Source organism: Anthonomus grandis, chromosome 4 (assembly GCF_022605725.1).
Source record: "Anthonomus grandis grandis chromosome 4, icAntGran1.3, whole genome shotgun sequence".
NCBI classification, from domain to species: domain Eukaryota; kingdom Metazoa; phylum Arthropoda; class Insecta; order Coleoptera; family Curculionidae; genus Anthonomus; species Anthonomus grandis.
The window spans coordinates 3,943,652-3,971,113 of record NC_065549.1 but is presented as its reverse complement, the minus strand read 5'-3'; the positions used below and the strand labels follow the sequence as shown (position 1 = coordinate 3,971,113).

General features: G+C 31.3%; 1 protein-coding gene across 1 annotated transcript in view; it reads right to left on the bottom strand.

The window, feature by feature from the left end:
• Positions 1-27,462, bottom strand: part of LOC126735244 (uncharacterized) — a 98,553-nt gene that overhangs the window by 9,359 nt on the left and 61,732 nt on the right. Inside the window, exons 3-5 of the mRNA XM_050439193.1 lie at positions 26,115-26,388; positions 15,684-15,711; positions 8,426-8,504 (exon numbers count right to left, since the gene is read on the bottom strand). Coding sequence (XP_050295150.1) covers positions 8,426-8,504; positions 15,684-15,711; positions 26,115-26,388 — 381 coding nt within the window. The remainder of the gene's footprint in view (positions 1-8,425; positions 8,505-15,683; positions 15,712-26,114; positions 26,389-27,462) is intronic.

Sequence of the window (27,462 nt, the reverse complement as noted above, 5' to 3'; positions counted from 1 at the left end):
AACAATCTTTTAACTAAAAATAACAAATAGACGCCATCTTGGGGAAAAAAATGGTGGGAGGTTAAAATGTTTTCTATATTTAGACTTAACAAGCCGCCATTTTGCTTTTGAATTAAAATCAGGGAGCCTTTTAAATTACCAGTCAAATTCCAGTAAACCAGTACACACCAGTAAATAACCTTTTGACTTATAAGGGTAAGTGAACGCCATCTTGGAAAAAAAACCGGAGGTTTGTAATTTTGCTTGTATTTAGACTTTACAAGCCGCCATTTTGTTTTTGAGTCAGAATCTTTAAGTGGCATGGCACATTTTGATTTTCTCCAAAATTGCGCTCATTTTCCATTTCGAAATTGAGCTCTACTCTTTGGGCGTGGCATGTATACTAACCACTAAACAATTTTGAGACGTAAAAATAGCAAATTTACGCCATCTTGCAAAAAAAGAGTTGGGGGTTTGAAATGTTGCTTGTACTTAGATTTAACCGCCCGCCATTTTGTTTTTAATGCCGAATTTTTATAAACACCATGACATCTTTTGATTTTAATTTTTTTTCCAAAATGGCGCTCGTAGGTGAGCATGTTGAAATTGAAGTTAACTCCTTGGACGTGGCATGTACTGATCAACAAATAATCTTTTGACTTAGCAGAGAGACGCCATCTTGGAAACAAAATGGCGGCAGTTAAAAATTTTGCCAATAGTTAATAAATCGCCATTTTGTGTTTTATCTAATATTAACAAAACTCTTAGGTACTTCGTGGCACCTTGCGATTTAATTTTTTTGCCAAAATGGCGCCAATCTGCCATCTTGAGAAATGGCAGGTGAGCGCCATCTTGGACAAAAATTGGCGGGAGTTTTAAATGTTGCCCATACTTCTTCGAGTTAATAAGCTGCCATTTTGTTTTTGTTCGGATAATGACAAAATTCTGGAAGCATTAAATAATACTTTATGGCACTTTTGAATTAATTTTCTTTACTTTTAAAATGTAATATAATCTCACATATGTAGACAACGTTATCCAATCCAAAAATAGTAAAATTGTACTAAAATATTAGAATTGTAGCAATTGGCAGCCCCGAGAACGTTTAAAATGGGCGCCATTTTGGAAAAAAGGGCGGGAGTTTTAAATGTTACCTGTAGCTCTTAAACTTTACAGGCCACCATGTTGTTTTTGATACGAGAACAGCAACATATTTATGTATTCTATGGCACCTTTTGATTAAATTCTTTTGTCCAAAATGGCGCCCATCTGCCACTTCATGCAAGTTATGAAAATACATTTTTTATACATGGCATTTAGTAAAAGGTAAATAATCGTACGTATATATATGATTGTGACGTAGAAATAGCAGATAAGCGCCATCTTGGAAAAAATTGGAGGGAGTTTTAAATATTGCCTATAGCTCTTAAAGTTAATAAGCCGCCATTTTGTTTTTGATCCGATAATGATAAAATTCTAGAATCATTAAATTATACTTCCTAGTGCTCTTTAATTGATTTTTTATTCTTTTAAAATGTACTAGAATCTCCTAGAAGAACCTTGTAGACAAAGTTAGCCAATCAAAAAAATAGTAAAATTGTACTAACATATTAGAATTGTACTGGCTTTGGCACCCTTGTTTAAACGCCTAGAACGTTTAAAGTGGACGTCATCTTAGAAAAACATGGCGGGACTTTTAAATGTTACCTATAATTCTTTAACCTAAATTTTTCCCAGTAATCAACGCCATTTTCTCTTTGAACTAAGATGTAATGACGTCATTTTGAAAGTACCGCGACATCATTGTTCACAATTCACATCCATGAATCTACAAAATGGGGGCAAGTAAACTAGTAAACGTCTTAAAACTCCGCCATTTTGTTATGGTTACAAGGAGTGACGTAATATTAACTATTACTGATAGTTCCTTTTCTAAGATGGCACCACTGCTAGAGCTGTCAAGTTGTTATAACCTTTTGATGTGTTATCTGTCAATTATGACAGTTGGAACAGTCATTAACGTCAAAAGGTAGTTTACCTGGTACACACGTTGTACATTAAAGCGTACATCAACCTGAAATAAGTGTAAAAAACCGTTTTTATACAATATATACCTTTTTTTTTATATAACCGAAGCCTCAAGGGTGTTTACCGAGGAACAAAACCAAACCTACTAACAAAGTAATCCCGAATAAATAAATGTACGAAAAAGGTTTTTCGAACTTTTAAACTTTATTATTACGTTAGGTCCCCTTAGACTAACTTGCTTTTCGATAAGAAAAACTGAAAAAGAAACTTCAATTAAGTTTCGTGAAGTTTAATATGGAAACTTTAGTATTATTTATGGCCAATTTATGTCGTAATAAATAAATAAAATGTCAAGTAGGGCTATAAAGTGGTAAAATTACTAAAGTTATCACACACTAATTTTAATGATAATTAAAGGATTAAAAGTGAATAAAAAAAATACATTTTAAAATATTAATCTTAATTTATTAAGTTAATAAACATTCGCGAATAAATTTGAGCTTTGGCAGGAATAATGTACTAATTAATGTCGTAAAAGAATTATTTAATGAGTTAATCTTAACTGTAATTAATTAATTAGAAATGTACATTTCTAAAATATTGAATTTCACATTTTTCTTCTCAACTTTTTGTACATATTTTGGGAAACAAACCAAAGTCAAGTCAAATTGTCCAGAGAATATTTGTACAGAATTTCAAAGTTGTTCTTAGTCAAGTTTCTGAGTTATGAACTTTTTGTTAATTTTTTTTTCAATTATAATTTCTTTAACATTTTTTTTTTTAACTTCTTGTACATATTTTGAAAAACGCCGAAATAGGTGTCCAGTCATATTGTCCAGAGAATATTTGTACAAAATTTCAAAAGTGTACTCAGTCAAGTTTCTGAGTTATGATCATTTTGTTAATTTCTTTTTCAATTACAATTTTTCAAAAATATTTTTTTTCTGAACTTTTTGTACATATTTTAAAAAACGCTGAAATAGGTATCCACTTAAATTGTCCTTAGAATATTTGTACAAAATTTCAACGTTGTATTTAGTCAAGTTTCTAAGTTATGATCATTTTGTTATTTTTTTTTCAATTATAATTTCTTTAAAAAATTTTTTTTAACTTCTTGTACATATTTTGAGAAACGCTAAAATAGGTATCCAGTGATATTGTCCAGAGAATATTTGTACAAAATTTCAATAGTGTACTTAGTCAAGTTTCTGAATTATGATCATTTGGTTAAATTTGTTTTCAATTACAATTTTTCAAAAATATTTTTTTCTCAATTTTTTGTAGATATTTTAAAAAATACTGAAATAGGTGTCCGGTCAAATTGTCCAAAGGATATTTGTACAAAATTTCAAAAATCTACTGAGTCAAAATTTTGGGTTATAACATAAAATATAATATATTATTCTCAAATACCTCTCTCAAATTCCTTTGCACAATTAACGCTTAATAACTTTTGACCGATGATGTCCAGAATAACGAAACTTCAAGGATCAGTTTTCAATATTTTAGTCTTTTTGTATGTTAGATTTTGAATGTTCATGTTAAATTTGTTTTTGAGTTATGGGGACTTTTTTATAAGGAAAGTGCCTTTGATCTCAGAGACTCCATTGGTCAATTTATGTCTAATAACTTCTGACTACTGATGTCTAAAAAAATGAAACTTTCAGGATCAATTACCGACATTCCAGGTCTTTTGTCGATAAAATTTCAATTTTTTAGGATAAATAATTTTTCAGTTATTGAGACCTTTATTTGAAAAGTGCCTTGGAGTTCAGAGATTCCGCTACTCAATTAATGTTTAATAACTTCTGACTAATGATGTCTAAAATGATAAAACTTTTAGAATCAGTTACCAATATTCCACGTTATATGTGCATAAAATTTAAAATTTTTAAGTTAAATAGTTCTTGAGTTATTGGGAATTTTATACAAAAAATATCTTGAAACTTAGATGCTCCTTTGCTCAATGAATGTTTAATAACTTCTGAATAATGATGTCTAAAAAAATGAAACTTTCAGGATCAATTATCAACATTTTAGGCCGTATGTTTCTAAAATTTCAATTTTTTAGGACAAATAGTTTTTGAGTTATTAAGACGTTTATTGGAAAAGTTGGGGATTCCATTGCTCAACTAATCCTTAATAAGTTCTGACTGATAATGCATAAAATGATGAAACTTGTAGGATCAATTACCAATATTTCACGCCTCCTGTCGGTAAAATTTCAATTTTTTAGAATAAATAGTTTTTGAGTTATTGAGACCTTTATCGTAAAAGTGTCTTGGAGCTCAGATATTCCGTTGTTGTGTTGTTGTAATGTCTAATAACTTCTGACTAATGATGTCCAAAATGATAAAACTTTTAGAATCAGTTACCAACATTTCATGTTATTGAGAATTTTATAGGAAAAATATCTTGGAACTTAGATGCTCCTTTGCTCAATGACAGTTTAATAACTTTTGACTGATGATGTCCAAAAAAATAAAACTTTTAGGATCAATTATCATTATTCCAGGCTTTTTGCGTGCAAAATTTTAAATTGTTAGATTAAATAATTTTTGAGTTATTGGATATTTTTGAGATGAAACACTCAGGGTAAGTTAACAATATTAGAAGCTACTTGTGTCTCAAATTTCTCAATTTTCAGTTAAATAATTTTTGAGTTATTGGTACTTTTATAGGAAAAGTATCTTGGAGCTCAATTGTTTTTTTTGCTCAATGAACGTCTAATAACTTTTGATTGATGACGTCCAAAAAAATGAAACTTTCAAGGTATATTCCCAATATTCTTCGCCAACTGTGTATTAAATTTCAAATTTTGAGGCTAAACAGTTTTTGAGTTATTGGCTCTTTTATCGTAAAAGTGTCTTGAAGCTCAGATGTTCCTTTGTCCAAATAATTTTAATTAACTTCTGACTGATGATGTCGAAAAATATGAAACAATCAGGGTAAATTAACAATATTAGAGGCTACTTGAGTCTCAAATTTCTCAATTTTCAGTTAAATAATTTTTGAGTCATTGATACTTTTATAGGAAAAGTATCTTGGAGCTCAATTGTTTTTTTGCTCAATGAACGTCTAATAACTTTTGATTGATGACGTCCAAAAAAATGAAACTTTCAAGGTATGTTGTCAATATTCTTCGCCAACTGTGTGCTAAATTTTAATTTTTGAGGCTAAACAATTTTTGAGTTATTGGCTCTTTTATCGTAAAAGTGTCTTGAACCTCAGATGTTCCTTTGCCCAAATAATTTTAACTAACTTTTGACTGATGATGTTGAAAAAGATGAAACACTCAGAGGAAGGTGACAATATTAAAAGCTACTTGCATCTCAAATTTCTTAATTTTCAGTTAAATAATTTTTCAGTCATTGGTACTTTTATAGGAAAAGTATCTTAGAGCTCAACTGTTTTTTGCTCAATGAACGTCTAATAACTTTTGATTGATGACGTCTAAAAAAATGAAACTTTTAAGGTATGTTGTCAATATTCTTCGCCAACTGTGTGCTAAATTTTAAATTTTGAGGCTAAACAGTTTTTGAGTTATTGGCTCTTTTATCACAAAAGTATCTTGAAGCTCTGATGTTCCTTTTCCCGAATAATTTTAATTAACTTCTGACTGATGATGTGGGTAAATATAAACCTCTCAAAATAAGTTGTCAATATTAGAACCTTCCTGTGTCTTGATTTTTCTTATTTTTCAGTAAAATAGTTTTTCAGTTATTGGGACCTTGATCAAAAAAGTGTCTTGGACCTCAGATCCTGCTTTGCTCAATGAATGTTTCCTAACTTCTGACTGATGATATCCAAAAGAATGAAACTTTCAGGATACGTTACCGCATTTCTAGTTTACCTGTTTACCAACTTTCAAATTTTTAAGTTTATAATAATCATACAGAAATTAATTAATTAGTGTAGTTTAATTATAATTTAAGGATTATTAGTAATTAAAAAAAAAGTATATTCGGAGATGTTGAGTTAAAGAAACTCCATAAAACCTAATTAATTAACGGATTTCATTTAAAATTCAAATTATTAAAAATCAAAAAAATTATCTTATTTTTTTTTGACCTCAAAGTTACAAAAATGGGTCAAATTCTGATAGCCATATTTTTTGTTTCTCAACTAGTTGGATGAAGCCGAGTATACTGGCGTGTACCCTTATCCTTTCACTATAACTGGCCGCAAACCGCATTGCCGAAGTCAGCGATGCAGCTGAGTTATGGCTATCAGAGTGGCACTAGTTTACACCATTTAAAAAAAATTGACTTTTTTTTTGACCTCAAAGTCAAAAAATTTTTTGTTTTTAAATTTTCATGAAAATTTTTTTTCTTATAGATTTCAACCCGTACATTACGAAAATGCTATTCGTTTTTTCCAAAAAAATTATCTTATCATTTTTTTTTGACCTCAAAGTTTCAAAGTTACAAAAATAGGTCAAATTCTGATAGCTATATTTTTTGTTTCTCAACTCGTTGGATGAAGCCGAGTATACTGGCGTGTACCCTTATCCTTTCACTATAACTAGCCGCAAACCGCATTGCCGAAGTCAGCGATGCAGCTGAGTTATGGCTATCAGAGTAGGACTGGTTTTCACCATTTAAAAAAAAATTTTTTGACTTTGAGGTCAAAAAAAATATAAGATAATTTTTTTGGAAAAAACGAATAGCATTTTCGTAATGTACGGGTCAAAATCTATAAGAAAACAAATTTTCAAAAAGATGTGAGAGATTTTTTTTCCTTCGAACTTTGAAAAATTTGACGACCAAATGTGCATTTTTTTCAGGGAAAAATTTTTTTGTTTTCAAATCTTCTTAAAAATTTGTTTTCTTATAGATTTTGACCCGTACATCACGAAAATGTGATTCGTTTTTTCCAAAAAAATTATCTTATAATTTTTTTTTGACCTCAAAGTTTCAAAGTTACAAAAATAGGTCAACTTCTGATAGCCATATTTTTTGTTTCTCAACTAGTTGGATGAAGCCGAGTATACTGGCGTATACCCTTATCCTTTTACTATAACTAGCCGTAAACCGCATTGCCGAAGTCAGCGATGCAGCTGAGTTATAGCTATCGGAGTGGGACTAGTTTTCATCATTTAAAAAAAAAAAAATTTGTCTTCGAGGTCAAAAAAAAAATAAGATATTTTTTTTGGAAAAAATTAATAGCATTTTCGTAATGTACGGGGTCGAAATCTATAAGAAAACAAATTTTCAAAAAGATTTGAGAGATTCTTTTTTTCTTCGAACTTTGAAAATTTTGACGACCAAATGTATGCATTTTATTACCTTTAAAAGGTAAAACTATTGAGCAAATTCCTTCACACTAATGCCCTAATAAATTCAAAATAATGAATGATTCAAATTATTGCGTCAGTTCAGTAATTTATGTAAAACTACCCCATCTAACCCTCAAACACTACAGCAACTTGATATCATAATTAATATTTTTTTAAATTAAAAAAAGTGACCCTTAAAAGGTAAAACTATTGAGAAAATCCCATCACACTAATGCCCTAATAAATTCAAATTAATCCGACAAAAAGCAATTAATTACCGTAACCCTCGCGTCTCTTAGCCCCCATTTACTACTTATCCGCCGTACGTTATTTCGAACGTCGATGGTGCGAAGCCATCCAGTCTTTTAATTACTGGAATTTCACCCCATCACCGAAACACAAATTAGTAGTGATTAGTTCCAGAACTTGCGGTGATTAAACTTAGTTTAGTGAGAGGTGGGACGAAGGGGATTTATAATGTAATCGCACGTCAAATTCCCGAACTTATAATTTCAATAATCAACGCGTTAGAATATCAGCTTAGCATTTCTTTTCACTAAGTTGCCTTAAGGCCAATTATACTCCCCATATTACTTTTTCCTTAAATCCTCTCTAATACCTCGAAGGAAAATCCGACTGCCTAGGTCGTTATTGAAAAGGCAAAGTTACTTTGCCAGGTAAAGAATTTTCTCTGGAAAAAGTCGTGAAAAGCAATATTGCCACGCATAGAGCTGATAAGCGTCAAAGGTTCTCAATACCTGGCATTATATCAATAATATATAAAGGTTTTCAGCATCATGTGTGCCCTATAATTCGCCATTAGCAGCAGCAGCAGCTGCTGCCATTGGTTCATTATCTAGTTTCTTGGTCGGAAAGTCCCCAAGACAGACAGTCTAATGATTTTATGCAATTACTTAAATTCCATTAACGCTATACGTTTAGGGTGGGTGTTTACGATGAATTCTCTCTTAACTGAGGATAAAGGGAGATTGATTTAGGTGTAATGGGAAAAATTAAATATTTAGAATTTAGATGAGGAATTGTGTTTAATTGAATGAAAAAATGCCCTTATATGAAGGAGCTTGTCTTTTATTTAATTGTTATAAAAGTCAAATTTGTTGACATTTTGTGATTTCTTACCATGTCCGTTGGCGATGACCTTTTCCGGTGTTAAAGTCAACCTCTTGTCTGTGATCGGAATATTTGGGGGTGGGGGTAGCTACAATTTAAACAAGAATACAATTAATTACAAGAAATATAAATATTTTTAATTGAAACAGAAATGCATAATTTAAACGGATATGACGTACAATGTTTTTTTTTAATAACTTGATAAATTTAATTTTTAAACTTTTTCACTTTTTTTATATTTTTTTTTTTTGGTTAATCATATAACCCAACTTTTTCGAATCAAAATCAATATTGATGTAATTAGCAACACTGCTATAAAAAAAAAACCAAACGCAGCAAAAATTTTATTTGACACTGAAAGAATTTTCAATTATTTTGGTTATGGCGGTTTTGAGATTTTTTGAAAAACTGAGATTAAATATTTTTAAGAATTCGCGCAACTTCAAAATCTGAAGAACGACCTTTTCGAGTTTTTATCTGGAAAATGCCCCCGTAATTAGGTTTTACTTGCAACGCGAATAAAATAAAAATCATATTGAATTTTGAAAACTCTTTTTTTTTTCTATTTCAGGACTTTTAATTTAAAAAAAAAGAATTAACCTATAATTTATATTTCTTTTTTATTTTAAGATTTTAGACATCGTTTAGCATAACTAATAATTTTTTCCCCTACACTTCATCTAACATCCTAGATAATGGTATAAAAAGAAAAGCGAAACTTTACAGTTAAAATTTTGATAATATAGGCATTCTATGCAAACATTTATTATTTTCTTTTTTTATCACATTTACGTATAAAAAGTTCAATTTCATGATGATCCAGGATGTAACTGAGGCATGAAATCAGGTAGAATGCAAGAAAATTGACTTCTTACTCATTTCTCTGCATATAAACCCTTGTGAGTCTCAGGCAACGTTGACGATCGCTATGAAATGATTTCCACCGTCTGTTAAGATCACAATTACGTATGAAATTTAAAATTTTATAATGATCCAGGATGTAACTGAGGCATGAAATGCGGTAGAATGAAAGAAAATTGACTTTTTACCCATTTCTCTGCATATAAGCTTCTGTGAGTTCCAGAATTCGTTGACGATCACTATGAAATGATTTTCATCATCTGTTAAGATCATAATTACATACAAAAAATTTATTTTTATAATGATCTAGGATGTAACCGAGGCATGAAATGCGGTTGAATGAAAGAAAATTGATATTTTTACCCATTCCTTCGCATATAAATCCCTGTGAGTCCCAGAAATCGTTGACGATCGCTATAAATTGATTTCTCTTGTCTGTTAAGATCATAATTAAGTATAAAAAATTAAATTTAATGATGATCCAGAATGTAACTGAGGCATAAAATGCGGTAGAGTGCAAAAAAATTGACTTTTTACCCATTTCCCTGCATATAAACCCCTGTGAGTCTCAGAAATCGTCGACGATCACTATGAACTGATTTCTCTTGTCTGTTAAGATTACAATTAAGTATAAAAAATGCAATTTCAGAATGATCCAGGATGTAACCGAGGCATGAAATGCGGTAGAATGCAAGAAAATTGACTTTTTACCCATTTCCCTGCATATAAACCCCTGTGAGTCTCAGAAATCGTCGACAATCGCTATGAACTGATTTCTCTTGTCTGTTAAGATCATAATTAAGTATAAAAAATGCAATTCCAGAATGATCCAGGATGTAACTGAGGCATGAAATGCGGTAGAATGCAAGAAAATTGACTGTTTACCCATTTCCTTGCATATAAACCCCTGTGAGTCTCAGAAATCGTCGACGATCGCTATGAAATAATTTTTATCATCCGTCAAGATTAAAATTAAGTATAAAAAATTTAATTTCAGAATGATCCAGGATGTAACTGAAGCACGAAATGCGGTAGAATGCAAGAAAATTGACTTTTTACCCATTTCCCTGCATATAAACCCCTGTGAGTCTCAGAAATCGTCGACGATCGCTATGAACTGATTTCTCTTGTCTGTTAAGATCATAATTAAGTATAAAAGATGCAATTTCAGAATGATCCAGGATGTAATTGAGGTATGAAATGCGGTAGAATGCAAGAAAATTGACTTTTTACCCATTTCTCTGCATATAAACTTCTGTGAGTCTCAGAAATCGTCGACGATCGGTATGAAATAATTTTTATCATCCGTCAAGATTAAAATTAAGTATAAAAAATTTAATTTCAGAATGATCCAGGATGTAACTGAAGCACGAAATGCGGTAGAATGCAAGAAAATTGACTTTTTACCCATTTCCCTGCATATAAACCCTTGTGAGTTTTAGGCATCGTTGACGATCGCTATGAAATGATTTCCACCGTCTGTTAAGATCACAATTACGTATGAAATTTAAAATTTTATAATGATCCAGGATGTAACTGAGGCATGAAATGCGGTAGAATGAAAGAAAATTGACTTTTTACCCATTTCTCTGCATATAAACTTCTGTAAGTTCTAGAAATCATTGACGATCACTATGAAATAATTTTCATCATCTGTCAAGTTCACAATTACGAATAAAAAATTTAATTTTATAATGATCCAGGATATAACTAAAACATGAAATGCGGTAGAATGAAAAAAAATGACCTTTTACCCATTTTTCTGCATATAAACCCTTGCAAGTCCCAGGAATCATTGACGATCACTATAAAATGATTTCTACCGACTGTTTAGATCACAGTTGCTTTTAATTTTTCGGCATCTAAGACATCTCAGACTAAAGAATTATTTACAGCGTCTGATATTTTCCTGGCATAAAAAGCCGCATAAATCGTATCCAATTACGTTCAGCATTATCATCTTAACGAACATTTTCTAAAATATTACGTGAGAAAACTTTAAAATACCAGTGGGGCTTCAGCCGTAATCAACAAGGAGTATCGCTGAAAGAAACTTTTTTAAAGAGTTTTTAATTACACAAATTCCGACATTATTATTACTCGAGTAAAGTTTCCTTTCCCGCAGGAATTTTCCCTCATTGTCATATTTTCCAAGAAATTTTTTATTACTTTTACTTTGATTATTACATAACTTGTACTTAAACTTTTACTATTTAAGTAATATATACAGGGCGACAGTATTTAAATAAACCATTTGTGACGTAAAAGCAAAAGAGTTTTATTGATGGAAAAGCCGACTTCGCGACCCGATTCGGTGCATTTATGCACAAAAAAAAAGGAGATAAAACCCGAGGCATCGTAAACCTCCTTTTTCCTCTCCACGGGGTAATAATTGAATACTCGGGTATCACGCGATTCCGATTTTTGCGACCGTAATTTCTAGTTTAACAGACGTCCGCTCGTAAAATGTTCCGACTATAAAAATTTTACGCTCGCGAACAATTAAATGGCGACGTTAAGGGGACTGTATGCATTACAGTTTTTAAAATTTATTCCATTGAGCTGAGAAGCATATTTCTCTCATTCCATTCTCAAAACAATTTAACACTAAAATATGCCAGGTTTCATCCAACAATAGCTGCACAGCTATATAGCTTATCAAAATACATTATTATCGTCTCTTTCGTTAATATTAAGACTGTTCGTGACAACTTTGACAAAGTGCCTCTCGGAATGAATCGTTCCGATTGTCTATTCCGAATTTATGATTAATTTGTGTAAATAACAAGGTGGATAATAGAAAGGGAGAAAGGGGTGGTTTCGCACTGGGATCCGGGTTGAAATTTCAATATTTGATTTTACTGAAATGAAATTGAAATGAAATGCATTAGAATGTGGTAAAAAAACAATCCCTCCCGTTTGTGATGATATCCTGAATATTCGGGACGTTACTGAGGTGCAAAAATTAACTTGATCCCATATTTGGGCCCAAAGTTTAATTTTAATCTGGGCATTTTTAAGCCACAAAATTACTTGTAAGTTTAAATTATGCATTCAATACATCGAAAATGTTAATATATACATACACACATTTTGTCTCCCAATAAAACACAACTCACAAAGAGCAAATAAAATTCTTTTCAATTTCCTCGCACAAGTCGATATTTTTAAATTACATTAAAGTTCTGAAGAATTTTCGTATATGGAGGCACAAACCGAGTTTATTGTATGGAACGTGGAACCGATAAAAGTAATGGAAAAGATACAAAATTAAATTAAATTTCATTTCGAGTGGGTCGTCCTACGGACTGATTGACACAGATAAACTTATTTCATTATTGAATTTAATTAAAAAGAGGGACAATTTTTTGTACAGTAAAAAGATTTTTGTTATAAGATGAATCAAAAATACTTTATTTCAATCCATTTTTTTTATTATTTAAAAAGCATATTTAAAAGATATACCTATTTCAATGTAATCGTCAACGAACTCTAAGACTCACAGGAGTTTATATGCAGAGAAATGGGTAAAAAGTCAATTTTCTTGCATTCTACAGCATTTCATGCCTTAGTTACATCCTGAATCATCATGAAATTGCATTTTTTATACGTAATTGTAATCTTGATAAACGGGAAAGATCATTTCATAGCGATCCTCAACGGTTCCTGGGACTCACAGAGGTTTATATGCGGAGAAATGGGTAAAAAGTCAATATTCTTGCATTCTACCGCATTTCATGCCTCAGTTACATGCTAAATCATCATGAAATTGCATTTTTATACGTAATTATAATCTTGACAAACGTGAAAGATCATTTCATAGCGATCGTCAACGGTTTCTGGGACTCACAGAGGTTTATATGCGGAGAAATGGGTAAAAAGTCAATTTTATTGCATTCTACCGCATTTCATGCCTTAGTTACATCCTGGATCATCATTAAATTGCATTTTTTAGACATAACTATAATCTTGACAAATGGGAAAAATCATTTCATAGCGATCGTCAACGGTTTCTGGGTCTCACAGAGGTTTATATGCAGAGAAATGGGTAAAAAGTCAATATTCTTGCATTCTACCGCATTTCATGCCTCAGTTACATCCTGGATCATCATTAAATTACATTTTTTAGATGTAATTATAATCTTGACAAATGGAAAAAATTATTTCATAGCGATCGTCAACGGTTCCTGAGACTCACAAGGGCTTATATGCAAAGAAATGGGTAAAAAGTCAATTTTCTTGCATTCTACCGCATTTCATGCCTCAGTTACATCCCGGATCATCATTAAATTACATTTTTTATACGTAATTATAATCTTAACAAACGTGAAAGATCATTTTATAGCGATCGTCAACAGTTCCTGAGACTCACAGGGGTTTATATGCAGAGAAATGGGTAAAAAGTCAATATTCTTGCATTCTACCGCATTTCATGCTTCAGTTACATCCTGGATCATCATTAAATTGCATTTTTTAGACGTAACTATAATTTTGACAAATGGGAAAAATCATTTAATAGCGATCGTCAACGGTTCCTGAGACTCACAGGGGTTTATATGCAGAGAAATGGGAAAAAATTCAATTTTCTTTCATTCTACCGCATTTCATGCCTCAATTACATCCTGGATCATTATGAAATTACATTTTTTATACGTAATTATTATCTTGACAAACGGGAAAGATCATTTCATAGCGATCGTCAACGGTTCCTGACACTCACAGGGGCTTATATGCAAAGAAATGGGTAAAAAGTCAATATTCTTGCATTCTACCGCATTTCATGCCTCAGTTACATCCTGGATCATCATTAAATTGCATTTTTTAGACGTAATTATAAACTTGACAAACGGGAAAGATCATTTCATAGGGATCGTCAACGGTTCCTGAGACTCACAGGGGCTTATATGCAAAGAAATGGGTAAAAAGTCAATTTTCTTGCATTCTACCGCATTTCATGCCTTAGTTACATCCTGGATCATTATAAAATTACATTTTCTATACGTAATTATAATCTTGACAAACGGGAAAGATCATTTCATAGCGATCGTCAACGGTTCCTGACACTCACAGGAATTTATATGCGGAGAAATGGGTAAAAAGTCAACAATTTTGCATTCTACCGCATTTCATGCCTCAATTACATTCTGTATCACCATAAAATAGCATTTTTTATACGTAATTATGATGTTGACAGACAGTAGATATCATTTTATAGCGATCGTCATCGATTTCTGGGACTCACAGAGGTTTATATGTAGAGAAATGGTAGTCAAAAGTTAATATTCATGCATTCTACCGTATTTCATTCTTAGGTACATTATGGAATACAATTAATTTGTTATTGTGAATACATACATTATTTCATTGAAGTCATACATTATTCCTTTAAATAAATTTTTGATTTATTCCAGGCATCTAACATCTCTAGAGCCAATATTCCATTGCCTTATTGGATGATTTTGGATGCGACATTTTTAACGACAATTTCTTGTCTTCTTTCAGGCTATTAATCTAGGGCTACCTTTTTCTCTGTCTGGATAAATCTGGTTTTATAATGTCTCTAATTTTGAAAGAATATTGCATATTTTCCTAATAATTCTCTATATGCTTCCAGGCACTTGATACGAGTTTATTTTTAATTTTAAGTTTTTTATTTTGGGTATAGGGCTTATGGCATCAAAAATCTGTTTTCAACATTAAATTCCCTGTAAAAAAATAGCTGAGAAACTCATGTTGATTGGTTTAGTACCTAAAAGTATTATTTTTCAATGCCCGAAAAACGCCAAATCCCTGGAAAATATAGAAAATTATTTTAAAAGCCTCCTGGAATTCATAAAAATTACATAATGGCGCAAACTTGCACTACATACATTTTCATTAAGATGATAACGCAAAACGTAATATAGTAAAAAAAGCCATGGACTAAAAATGTTTTTCCTGGGAAAATTCAAAAAGTCAAATGGGCTTTTCGCCTTATAAACTTTTATAGCTAATCTGCTTATTTCCCAGTTTTCAAAATGCAATATTCTGTTGACGTTGTAAGAGGGGACCTTTGCTAAATTCAAGCTCAAAAGCTCGCTTTATTTAATTCGTATTTTCATTTAATTATTTTAAAATACGGAAATATATAATCGAATTGTTTAAATTTAATGTCGAACACTAGTTTCGGTTAATTAATTGGATTGCACGGCAATGAATTTAAAATTACATTTTTAAATGAAAAAACCGTATCGGTTATTCTGGCGCATTTATCCAATTACCGTCCGGATCATCTGGAAATTGGGTTTTTCCATTTATAGTTTGCACAATTACATAGGAAAAACATAAATTTATTACCAGTTTTTATGTTACGTCAGAATAAGATGGAAATTAAATAAATTATTATTATAAAAAAATAAAAACTTACCGTATTGCTTATTGCAGTCATCCAGTCACTGTAATAGGAAAAAAAACATATTATAAAAAAAATCAATTTTTGACGTTTTAAGGTATTTTAACTTATTTTTATTCGACACTTTGTCTTATTCCTGCAAAAGGTACTTTTGTCCATAAATTTACAATTAACCAATTTATAATTAACCGCATCATTAATTTTTAATTATACAGTATACAGGGTGATTCAAAATTGAGTACAAAGATTTCATTTTCAATTTGTTCATTTTATTCCCACAAAAGGAGGGCCTTTATGACGATAAATGAGCCTACCAGATTTCATTTAAATCGGCTGGAAGAATTTTGAATAATTGATAAAAAACCGATTTTATTAAAAAATTTTACACTCTGTATCTAGGAAACGAAAAGTTAGGACATACGTGTTTATGAAAAAAAAACTCTTATTTTTGGCTGGTAAATACGCCCTTGAAATCTAGAATTAGAACTGGAGGGACATATTAACAATAATACCTTAATAAAACCCGCTACTATAAACTCCTCAATTTAATAACCAAGAAAATCAACGTCAACGTTAACTTAACAACCACTTAAACCGTAGAAAACTGCATATTCCATTAGTAACTTGCTGACGAGTTCTAGCCCATAGAGACTCTAATATAGAGCCAAAGTAAACCCGAAGTTAAAGTGGCCGCGTAATAAAACCGCATCAGCATCGGACGTTTACTCTCAAAAAGCGCCCAAAGCGCCCCTTTAAAAGTTCAAACGTTAATCTTTATGTACTTTGGTCAAACACTATAAAGAATTTAACTGGGGGCCAGCCATTCGGTAATATGGCGGACATACGTTCCCGGTTTTATATGGGTCGAGTGGCGGTAACGTATTTTACGTGGCTTAATACGGAGGTAAATAATCGCCCGTTTTTCGTGGGGGGGAATTTTTCATCCCGATTGCTCTACGTGAGGTATTGGCAGGTTTATGGGCGCCATTTCATTCTGGACAAGCCATAAATTGTTGGATGAAATATCAAATATTTTGTGGTGCGAATATTGCTTGAAATATCCTGTGCAAAATCTAGGATGACCCACATAAAATTATCCTTTTACTTTTGTATACGGGGTGACCCGTTTTAATCTGTTTAACCAATATTTCGACTAAAAAATGGTTATTCTACAAAAGTCATTGATAACGTTCTTTCTGATCAAGATATACTTTTTACACATAAGCGGTCAGAAACAAATTAAGTATAGACCAAGACTATTTGACATTTTTTCATTTACTGAGAGATCAAACTACAAGTTCTTTAAATATTGATGTACGATGCTAATATTTTATAAATTTAGTAAAAAGCGAAATGGATATAAAAACAAGTAATAATTCGTACCTTTTAAAACAAGTATTAATAGATATCCCAAGTCAAATAATTAATGGTTTAATGCAGAACTAAAATACATGAGGGAAAAGCTTAATTTTATTAAATTATTACAGAAGATTCAAAAAAGAAATAACCTTCCAAAAATATAGATCATCTTTATACAGTAATAAAACAGATAAAGCTAAAAAACTGGCCCATACTAAATTTATACAATCCAAATCTAATAAATCTAAAGCCATGTGAGATACGCTAAGTCCACCCCTATAATATCTATGAAAAACACTTTTTAATTTTTCATTTTTGATCCGCATGATTAGTAAAGAACGACTTATAATATGATCGAAAAAGCACGTTATCTTGAATCCAGTGTTTCAGTTCCATAGAGAAATGAATATTATATACTTTTATACTTTTACTATTAAATACTTTTCATACTTTTAATTACTCTATGTTCAGTTCATACAATATACTCAAGAATGCTATGCTGTTAATAATTATTAATCGTCAATACAGTCCATTCTCGGAGAAGCGGTTTATGTTGAATGTTTTTTTTTCTTGGGGTGATGTATTTGCTTTTGAACTTGTCATTACAAAAATATTTTCAAACATTTTTCTATGTCAGTCTATATAAGTAGTATTTGTAAAAAGCGACATCATTCTCAGTGGGCAAACTTAAGTGGGAAGATGATAGAGAGAATAAAAAAAGAGAATAACGAGCTTCGCAGTGACTTAACATTGTTGCAAAATAAGTTTTCTGTCTTGGCTTTCTGAATTTTATTGTGGATTTTTTAATTGTTGAAACTAATTAGACTAAGTTGAATTATATAAAAAGCACTAGGCTGCAATTGGACAACTTGAAAAAATTTCTCGTACCAAAAAAATCGTATATCAAAAAACACTGAAAATTGCTCGAGTAACGGGACAGATAATTCTACCCCAAAAACTAACACTGTTCTTTTAAACGGTAATTTTGACATTCATCATTTGAGGTTCATTCCATGTTTGCATAGAAAACAATGATTGAAAAACAAGTATTTTTCAATCAACGTTTAGACTATAGGCGTATGGATGAATTGGCAAAAAAGTCTCCTTAAGAGTCAAAGAGAGAAAAGTGAAGAGAATAACGTAAATATTCGAATGAAAATACCTTTATAAGGACAGTTCACAGTATCGACAGTGTTTGGACCAGATGGAAATAGTGTTTTTCTCTTGTAATGTGTCTAATTATACTCAAAAAAGATCATTTTATTTCCATCATCTTCTAATTTTCAGATTGGGATAGAGATATATAAATGAGAATTCGACTTTTCCACCCATTTTGTACATCATCGTTTAATTTTCTAAATAGTGTTTGGATCGGCTGGAAATAGTGTTCTTTTTTTGTAATGTGTCTAATTATACTCGAAAAATATCATTTTATTTCCATCCTCTTCTAATTTTCAGATTGAGATAAAGATATATAAATGAGAATTCGACTTTTCCACCCATTTTGTATATCATCGTTTAATTTTCTAAATAGTGTTTGGATCGGCTGGAAACAGTGTTTTTCTCTTGTAATGTGTCTAATTACACTCGAAAAAGATCATTTTATTTCCATTGTCTTTTAATTTTCAGATTGAGATAAAGATATATAAATGAGAATTCGACTCTTCCACCCATTTTGTATATCATCGTTTCATTTTCTAAATAGTGTTTGGATCAGCTGAAAATGGTGTTTTTCTTTTGTAATGTGTCTAATTATCCTCGAAAAATATCATTTTATTCGCATCCTCTTCTAATTTTCAGATTGAGATAAAGATATATAAATGGGAATTCGACTTATCCACCCATTTTGTATATCATCGTTTCATTTTCTAAATAGTGTTTGGATCGGCTGGAAATAGTGTTTTGCTTTTGTAATGTGTCTAATTGTCCTCGAAAAAGATCATTTTATTCCCATCCTCTTCTAATTTTCAGATTGAGATAAAGATATATAAATGAGAATTCGACTTTTTCACCTATTTTCTATATCATCGTTTCATTTTCTAAATAGTATTTGGATCGGCTGGAAATAGTGTTTTTCTCTTGTAATGTGTCTAATTATCCTAGAAAAACATCATTTTATTCGCATCCTCTTCTAATTTTCAGATTGAGATAAAGATATACAAATGGGAATTCGACTTATCCACCCATTTTGTATATCATCGTTTCATTTTCTAAATAGTGTTTGGATCGGCTGGAAATAGTGTTTTTCTTTTGTAATGTGTCTAATTGTCCTCGAAAAACATCATTTTATTCCCATCCTCTTCTAATTTTCAGATTGAGATAAAGATATATAAATGGGAATTCGACTTATCCACCCATTTTGTATATCATCGTTTCATTTTCTAAATAGTGTTTGGATCGGATGGAAATAGTGTTTTTCTCTTGTAATGTGTCTAATTACACTCGAAAAAGATCATTTTATTTCCATCCTCTTTTAATTTTCAGATTGAGATAAAGATATATAAATGAGAATTCGACTTTTCCACCCATTTTGTATATCATCGTTTCATTTTCTAAATAGTGTTTGGATCGGCTGGAAATAGTGTTTTTCTCTTGTAATGTGTCTAATTATACTCGAAAAACATCATTTTATTTCCATCCTCTTTTAATTTTCAGATTGAGATAAAGATATATAGATGAGAATTCGACTTTTTCACTTATTTTCTATATCATCGTTTCATTTTCTAAATAGTGTTTGGATCGGCTGAAAATAGTGTTTTTCCCTTGTAATGTGTCTAATTATCCTCGAAGAATATCATTTTATTCCCATCCTCTTCTAATTTTCAGATTGAGATAAAGCTATATAAATGAGAATTCGACTTTTCCACACATTTTGTATATCATCGTTTCATTTTCTAAATAGTGTTTGGATCGGCTGGAAATAGTATTTTTCTCTTGTAATGTGTCTAATTATACTCGAAAAATATCATTTTATTTCCATCTTCTTCTAATTTTCAGATTGAGATAAAGATATATAAATGAGAATTCGACTGTTACACCTATTTTCTATATCATCGTTTCATTTTCTAAATAGTGTTTGGATCGGCTGGAAATAGTGTTTTTCTTTTGTAATGTGTCTAATTATACTCGAAAAAGATCATTTTATTTCCATCCTCTTCTAATTTTCAGATTGAGATAAAGATATATAAATGAGAATTCGACTTTTTCACCCATTTTGTATATCATCGTTTCATTTACTAAATAGTGTTTGAATCGGCTGGAAATGGTGTTTTTCTTTTGTAATGTGTCTAATTATACTCAAAAAACATCATTTTATTCCCATCCTCTTCTAATTTTCAGATTGAGATAAAGATATATAAATGAAAATTCGACTTTTTCACCCATTTTCTATATCATCGTTTCATTTTCTAAATAGTGTTTGGATCGGCTGGAAATAGTGTTTTTCTTTTGTAATGTATCTAATTATCCTCGAAAAACATCATTTTATTCGCATCCTCTTCTAATTTTCAGATTGAGATAAAGATACATAAATGAGAATTCGACTTTTTCACCTATTTTCTATATCATCGTTTCATTTTCTAAATAGTGTTTGGATCGGCTGAAAATAGTGTTTTTCCCTTGTAATGTGTCTAATTATCCTCGAAGAATATCATTTTATTCCCATCCTCTTCTAATTTTCAGATTGAGATAAAGATATATAAATGAGAATTCGACTTTTCCACCCATTTTGTATATCATCGTTTCATTTTCTAATTAGTGTTTAGATCGGCTGGAAATAGTGTTTTTCTTTTGTAATGTGTCTAATTATCCTCGAAAAACATCATTTTATTCGCATCCTCTTCTAATTTTCAGATTGAGATAGAGATATGTAAATGAGAATTCGACTTTTCCACCCATTTTGTATATCATCGTTTTATTTTCTAAATAGTGTTTGGATCGTCATTCCAAATAGTGATTTCAGCATAAGGGAGCTAGTAAACGTCATCAAGCGCAACAATAATTCAACAGCAAAGATAACATTCATGATTCTATACTGTCTAAGGTGTCAAGGAGAGTTAAATGACTTTTATTACAAATATTTACTATTATATTCAAAGGAGAACATCAAGTACCAAAAGACTGGACTCATTATACAGGATGATTCGTAATTAGTGAGACAAACTTAGAGGGGTTGTAGTGGACCTCAAAATAAGCAAGTTTAAGCACTAAACTTCTATCCGAAAATCATTAGATTTTGAGATACAGGGTTTTCACGATAAATTTGACATCTATTCTTCTGAAAATTGTTGAGTAGTGCTATTTTAATACATAATTATTTTTTTAATTTTACCAGTGGCGTTCATGCGGGTTAGAATAAGGCAGTTTAAAAAAAATGGTACGGCTTATTTAATTTAGAGTAACTTTTGTTTCCTGGCTTAGTTTTCTCCGTTTGAGCATAAAAAAATAAAATCTATTGTTCGAAATTTATTTCTCGCCATAATATAAATTTTTAGTTTCACCCGGTTGGCAATATTTACAGTATTTCTTATAAGGAAAAAAAATAAATTGCTTTTAATGTGAAAGTGATTTTGTCCCTCCAAGTTTATCCCACTAATTATGAAATATCCTGTACAAACGCTCTCATATTAAAACATTATAAACCAAGTCACTTTCACACATATTATAGGCCAATTTCCTAAGCTTCCCGCATTCTTAGAACTTACTTAAAAATAGACTGGAACACTGGCTGGAAAGATGTGGTAAATTTCCAAATTTACAGTATGGATTAAGAAGAGGAACATTTGCTCAGGAAGCAGCTGTAATGCTTACTGCAAACTTAGTATTAGATATTCAGTTGGGCTTTACAAAAAACGAATCTAGCTCAGCCATATTGCTTGATGTTCAGGGAACATATGATAATGTTAATCTTAATCAAACTGACGTCTAAAATTAATTATTCCGAACCAAATAATAAAAAATGTCTACGAGTTATACTATCAACGAAGGACCTTTATAATGATGGTATTTCATCTCCAAGGATGGGTAAAATAGGCTTCCACCAAGGTGGTATCATTATTATACGTTATTTCTACAGCAGATCTAGAGAAACTATAAGAAAGAACAAAGAACCATCATAGTTCATGAACATATCTAACATAGTTAGCGAAACATGTGTCGAATTGTAAAATAAAGAATTTTGGTTAGTGATAAACTCGTAATTTGAGTGTCACACCAAAATTTCCAACCATAGGACTGTAACAAAAGTCATTATAAAGATAGTCGTCATAAAGGGAAGTTTGAATTACTTGAATGGAAAAATTAATATACTGCAAGCTTGTCATATTATTTCGAAACAAATATTTTACGGTTTCAAGCCCTAGAGTTTCACAGTTTGTATATGTAAAATTACGTAAATCCTCAGATAGATCATGTTATGTGGGTCTCCCTATACATTTGCAATCGTATACAAGTCTAAAAGCAAATGAAATTTTCTAATATAGAAAGTTCAATAAAAAAAAATTAGAGAGCAAGTAGAAGATCTCAAAGAATCTACAGATCTTCTCGGGAAGACTTGTAATACAGAATACTTCACTGGGAAACCTTGTGAAACTGTTTCAGCTTCAAGATTCTAGAACTCCATTGGTTAGGAACATTCTTTTTATTATATACCCCGGTCTCTAAAGAAGAATATTCGATTTATTTCAAAAACGATCCTAATTCAAATTTGAATGAAATTATTATAATGATGGTCGATTTTACACACAAATAATGCGTTTTTGCCGGAAAAGCGGGTAGCGGACTGACAAAACAGCATTAACGTTTTAATACGTAATACCTAAAATTGAAGCTGTATGCATCCGATAATTCCGTTATTTATTTCATAAATTTATCATTTTTTTTTTGTTCCTCGTCGGTTTATCGAATCACGAATGGACGTTTATTGTTTATTGCAAACCGGCGAACCTTAATTGGTACATTTATGGTCGGGTTAAATTGGAAATAATGTACGTCATTTCGGTATTAGTTAATAACAAGTTCTTTAATTTTAATTTGGAAATAAATTCGCGTTAGTTATATTTGAATTGTTGAAATAATAAAAGCACTTTAATGATGTAAATACCACTTTTAAAATTTCGTGGTTCTTAGTAATTTTTGCAATATGTGACAACATTGCCTTGTTAGTAAGCGTATCAGGAGTGTTTGTTATGAAATGGGGGGAGGGGGACATGCTCGTCAAGGCTCGTTTGTTTTAGCCCTGTTGCCACATTTTGTTTTTTTTATTTCAGAAATATAAAAAAATACTAATTTTTGTTTTAGAGGCTTCATTTTTAAGAATAAAACATTTTTATCTTCCAGGCAGTTGATAAAACTTTAAATGGTTTTTTTTATATTGCCTGTAATAAGACCTTTTTTTGTAATTTTTGTCAAAACTTTTCCTTAATTTTATCAATATATGGCAACAACGCCGTAATACCGGTGTTCGGTATGAGTTGGAAGAAGCTCTTCAAGGCTCGTGGATGCTTGTCCTAGCCCTGTTGCCACATTTTGTTTTCTCATTTCAGTAAGTTAAAGAAATACTAATGTCTGCTTCAAAAACACCACTTTTGAAAAAAAGAATTTTTTTTTCATAAAGTTTAGAAATTTAAATATTTTTTTAATTTTAACTGCCTGGAATTAAATATTTTTTTTTATAATTTTTATCAATATGTGGCAACTATGCCATAATATCGGAAATGTTCGGTATGAATCGGACGGATGCTCGTCAAAGTTCGTGACAGTGTCTGCTAGCCCTGTTGCCACATTTTGCTTTCTTATTTCATAAAATACAAATTTTGGCTTTAGAAGCACCATTTTTGAGAATTTTTTTTTTTCTAAGCAGTTGATAATAATTTAATTGTTTTTCATTTCAACTGCCTGGAATAAAATATTTTTTTTAATAAAATTTTTATTAAGAATCAAAGTTTTCCTTAATATTATCAACATGTGGCAACAACGCCATACTAATAAGCGTATCGAGGGTGTTCGATTTAGATCGGGGGGATGCTCGTCAAGGCTCGTAGCTGTTAGTACTAGCCTTGTTGCCACATTTTGCTTTCTTATTTCAGTAAGTTACAGATATACCAATATCTGATTTAAAAGCTTCATTTAAAGAAGAAAAAAGTTTTTTCTTCCAGGCAGTTAATAAACATCGATTTTTTTAAAATTGCCTGGAATTGAGCAATTTATTTTTTGTTAAAAATATGTTTATTTTATCAATATATGGCAACAACGCCTTAATAAAAATCATATCAGGAGTATTCGCTATCAATCGAGCGGGTGCTCGTAAAGGCTCGTGGCTGGTTGTCCAAGCCCTGTTGCCACATTTCGTTTTCTTATTTCAGGAAGTTACAAAAATAATAATTTTTGCTTTAAGTGCATCATTTTTAAAACAAAAATAATTTTTCTTCCAGGCACCTGATAAAAATTTAAATGTTCTTTATTTCAACTGCCTGGAATAAAATATTTTTTTTTTAATAATTTTTATCAAGAATTCAAAGTTTTCCTTAATTTTATCAACATGTGGCAACTACGCCATATTATCGAGAATATCGTGGGTGTTCGGTATGAATCGGGTGGGTGCTCGTCAAGGCTCGTGACAGTCTCTCCAAGCCCTGTTGCCACATTTTGCTTTCTTATAAAATACAAACTTTGGCTTTAAAAGCACCACTTTTAAGAAAAATATTTTTTCTTCCAAGCAGTTGATAATAATTTAAATGTTCTTTATTTCAACTGCCTGGAATAAAATATATATTTTTTTAATAATTTTTATCAAGAATTTAAACTTTTCCTTAATTTTACCAATATGTGGCAACTACGCAATAGTAAAAAGCATATCGAGAGGGTTCGATATAAATCAGGGGTGTCGTGGCTGTTTTCCAAGCCCCGTTGCCACATTTTTGTTTCTTATTTCAGGAAGTTTAAAACATACTAATGTCTGCTTCAAAAGTACCACTTTTCAGACAGTTATTTCAACCTCCTGGAATAAAATACTTTTTTTTGTAATATTTGTCAAAAATTCTAATTTTTTCTCAACGTTATCAATATGTTGCAACAACGCTTTACTGACAAACATATCGGGCGTACTCGGTATGAACCGGACAAACTCGTCACGGCTCTTTTTAGCCCTGTTGCCACTTTTTTTTTTAATTCTCATTTCAGGGATTTAAACAATTTTTGAAAAAATATACATGTTTTATCACAGTATCATAGTTCGGGTGTATCCGTCATAGCTTACCACGTTTTGCTAAAAAATTTAAATTTCAGGAAAAAATATTGTTTTGTTCCAGGCAGTTGGCGAATTTTAAATATTTTCTCGATAAGGGCACTCAACATTTTTTTTATTATTAAATTCATGAACTTGGTCAATATGTGGCAACATGGCCTTGACAGTAACCGATAAAATTCGCGGTTTCGTCACGGCTTGTCGATGTCTGGACAAACAGTGTTGCCATGATTTATTTCAAAACTAAAGGTCTGGATAAAATATTATTTTTCTTTCAGGCAGTTAAATTAATTTTATATGTTTTTTCCTTCTTCAACTAAAGTAAATACTGAACAAGAAACTCGTATTTCATCCTAAAATTAACGGACAAATTTAATGTTCAATTGCAAAATTCATTGAGCAGTAGTAATATGAAAATCACAACCAGTAACCGTATCGAGCATGCTCGGTAAAAGTCGGGCGTACTCGTGTCCTTCCGCATAAGCTCTGTTGCAACATTTCACTTTTTTCTGCCATAAGAAAAAGAAAGAAAGCAATATCAAACATAATGTTAATTTGGCATAAGTCTTTCTCGTAGTAGAAAACTCGCCAATGCGCATGAATGATATTATGATTTTCTAGTGGCTAGTCATATCCTTTATTCATCATACCAAAACGAGGATTATCAATCGTTCAAGCTTTGGCCAATCAACGATACGGATTTTTAATAATGCGCAGATCGCCAAATTCCACTGTTAAATAGCTTTAATATACCTGTCTCTCTTTTTTGGCTCCACTTTTGTCGCGATTTTACCAGTATTGACTTTATATGTATATGATATTAATAATAAATTCTAATAACGTACTTCATTTCTGCTGGTGTGGTAGCCATTAGCCAATGCACGTCATGCGTTCTATGACATCCCACCGCCAACAGCTGATTAATGTGACAGGACCGGGGAAATCGGGGCTTCCTCGGCACTTTTCGGGTCCACTCGCCCACCGCCAACAGTTCCGGGGCTTCCCCCACTCTGACGTAACCCCGCGGTCTACTTAAGGTCTTATCCGCGTACCATGCGAGGGTGGAATCTTCGAACAGTACCACCCACTCTTCGCACCAGCCTTTACAAAAAAAACCACCTAAAAAAGAAACTAGAGTCATCTCAAAATAGAATCAGTTTATTTGGCATTTATGTAAGTATTTGAAATTTTCTTATTGTTACTACTTTTAGGGGTATATGGCAACAGTGCCAGTAATAAAAGTCAAGACGGATTAACATTATGTGTGTGCTCAATACGCTTGCGCTATAGCCATATTGGCAGGAATAACGAAACTAGCGAGTTCATTTCAGACTTACACATTGTTACCAAGGGTGGTTTATACTGCTATAAGCCACGCCTTTTTTTTTGCCAACCCTTTCAATGTTTTTTTTTTGTGTACTTCTATGCAAAGTGTTTAAGGATTAAAAGCAAAATCTTAATTAAAATACATTTTTTTCTTTTAATTTTTATAAAAAAAAAAAATATTTCTTTAGGTTTTAGGATTAAAAGCACAATCTTAATTAAAATACATTTTTTTTTATTTCTATAAAAACAAAGTTTCTTAGACGAAAACAATAATTTTTCTCATTTAAAAAATAAAATTAAAAAAAAATCCGGTCGTTTCCTCATTACGGTCCTGATTTTAATGTTGACGGCATCCATTTGACAGATAAACTACGCGCTAAACGTCACCCGGTTGATAAATGACATTAGAATCAGGGCCGCACTAACGGAAACTATTTTAAGATTATTACATGATATTTTCAGTTGCTTTATTTTTGTTCAAAATGTAGAAATTTAGATACAATAACCATGACCCAGGTCCATGTCACGTTCTGTTTTTGTTGTAAATATTCCGCCTGACTTTAAAAGCACATTTTGTGCAATCAAGGTAAATTTTTTCATATCATCTATCTACTGGATAATTGGATTAGGAAAATTTATAGTGTATGACGCAATAGGGTTAGGATATCTTTTAAAGATAATCAATATTCCAGTATGTTGGTGGTAAGTAAAAATTAAAGTAATGATAATAAAAATTAAAGTAATTATATAACATATAAGCATATATACCCAAGATCTTGGTTACTAGACAGGCTGTACAAAACGTAAGTAACTCGTTAGATTGTGAAAAGTGGAACACAGCTCTATATTTTAAATGATTCTATTTGG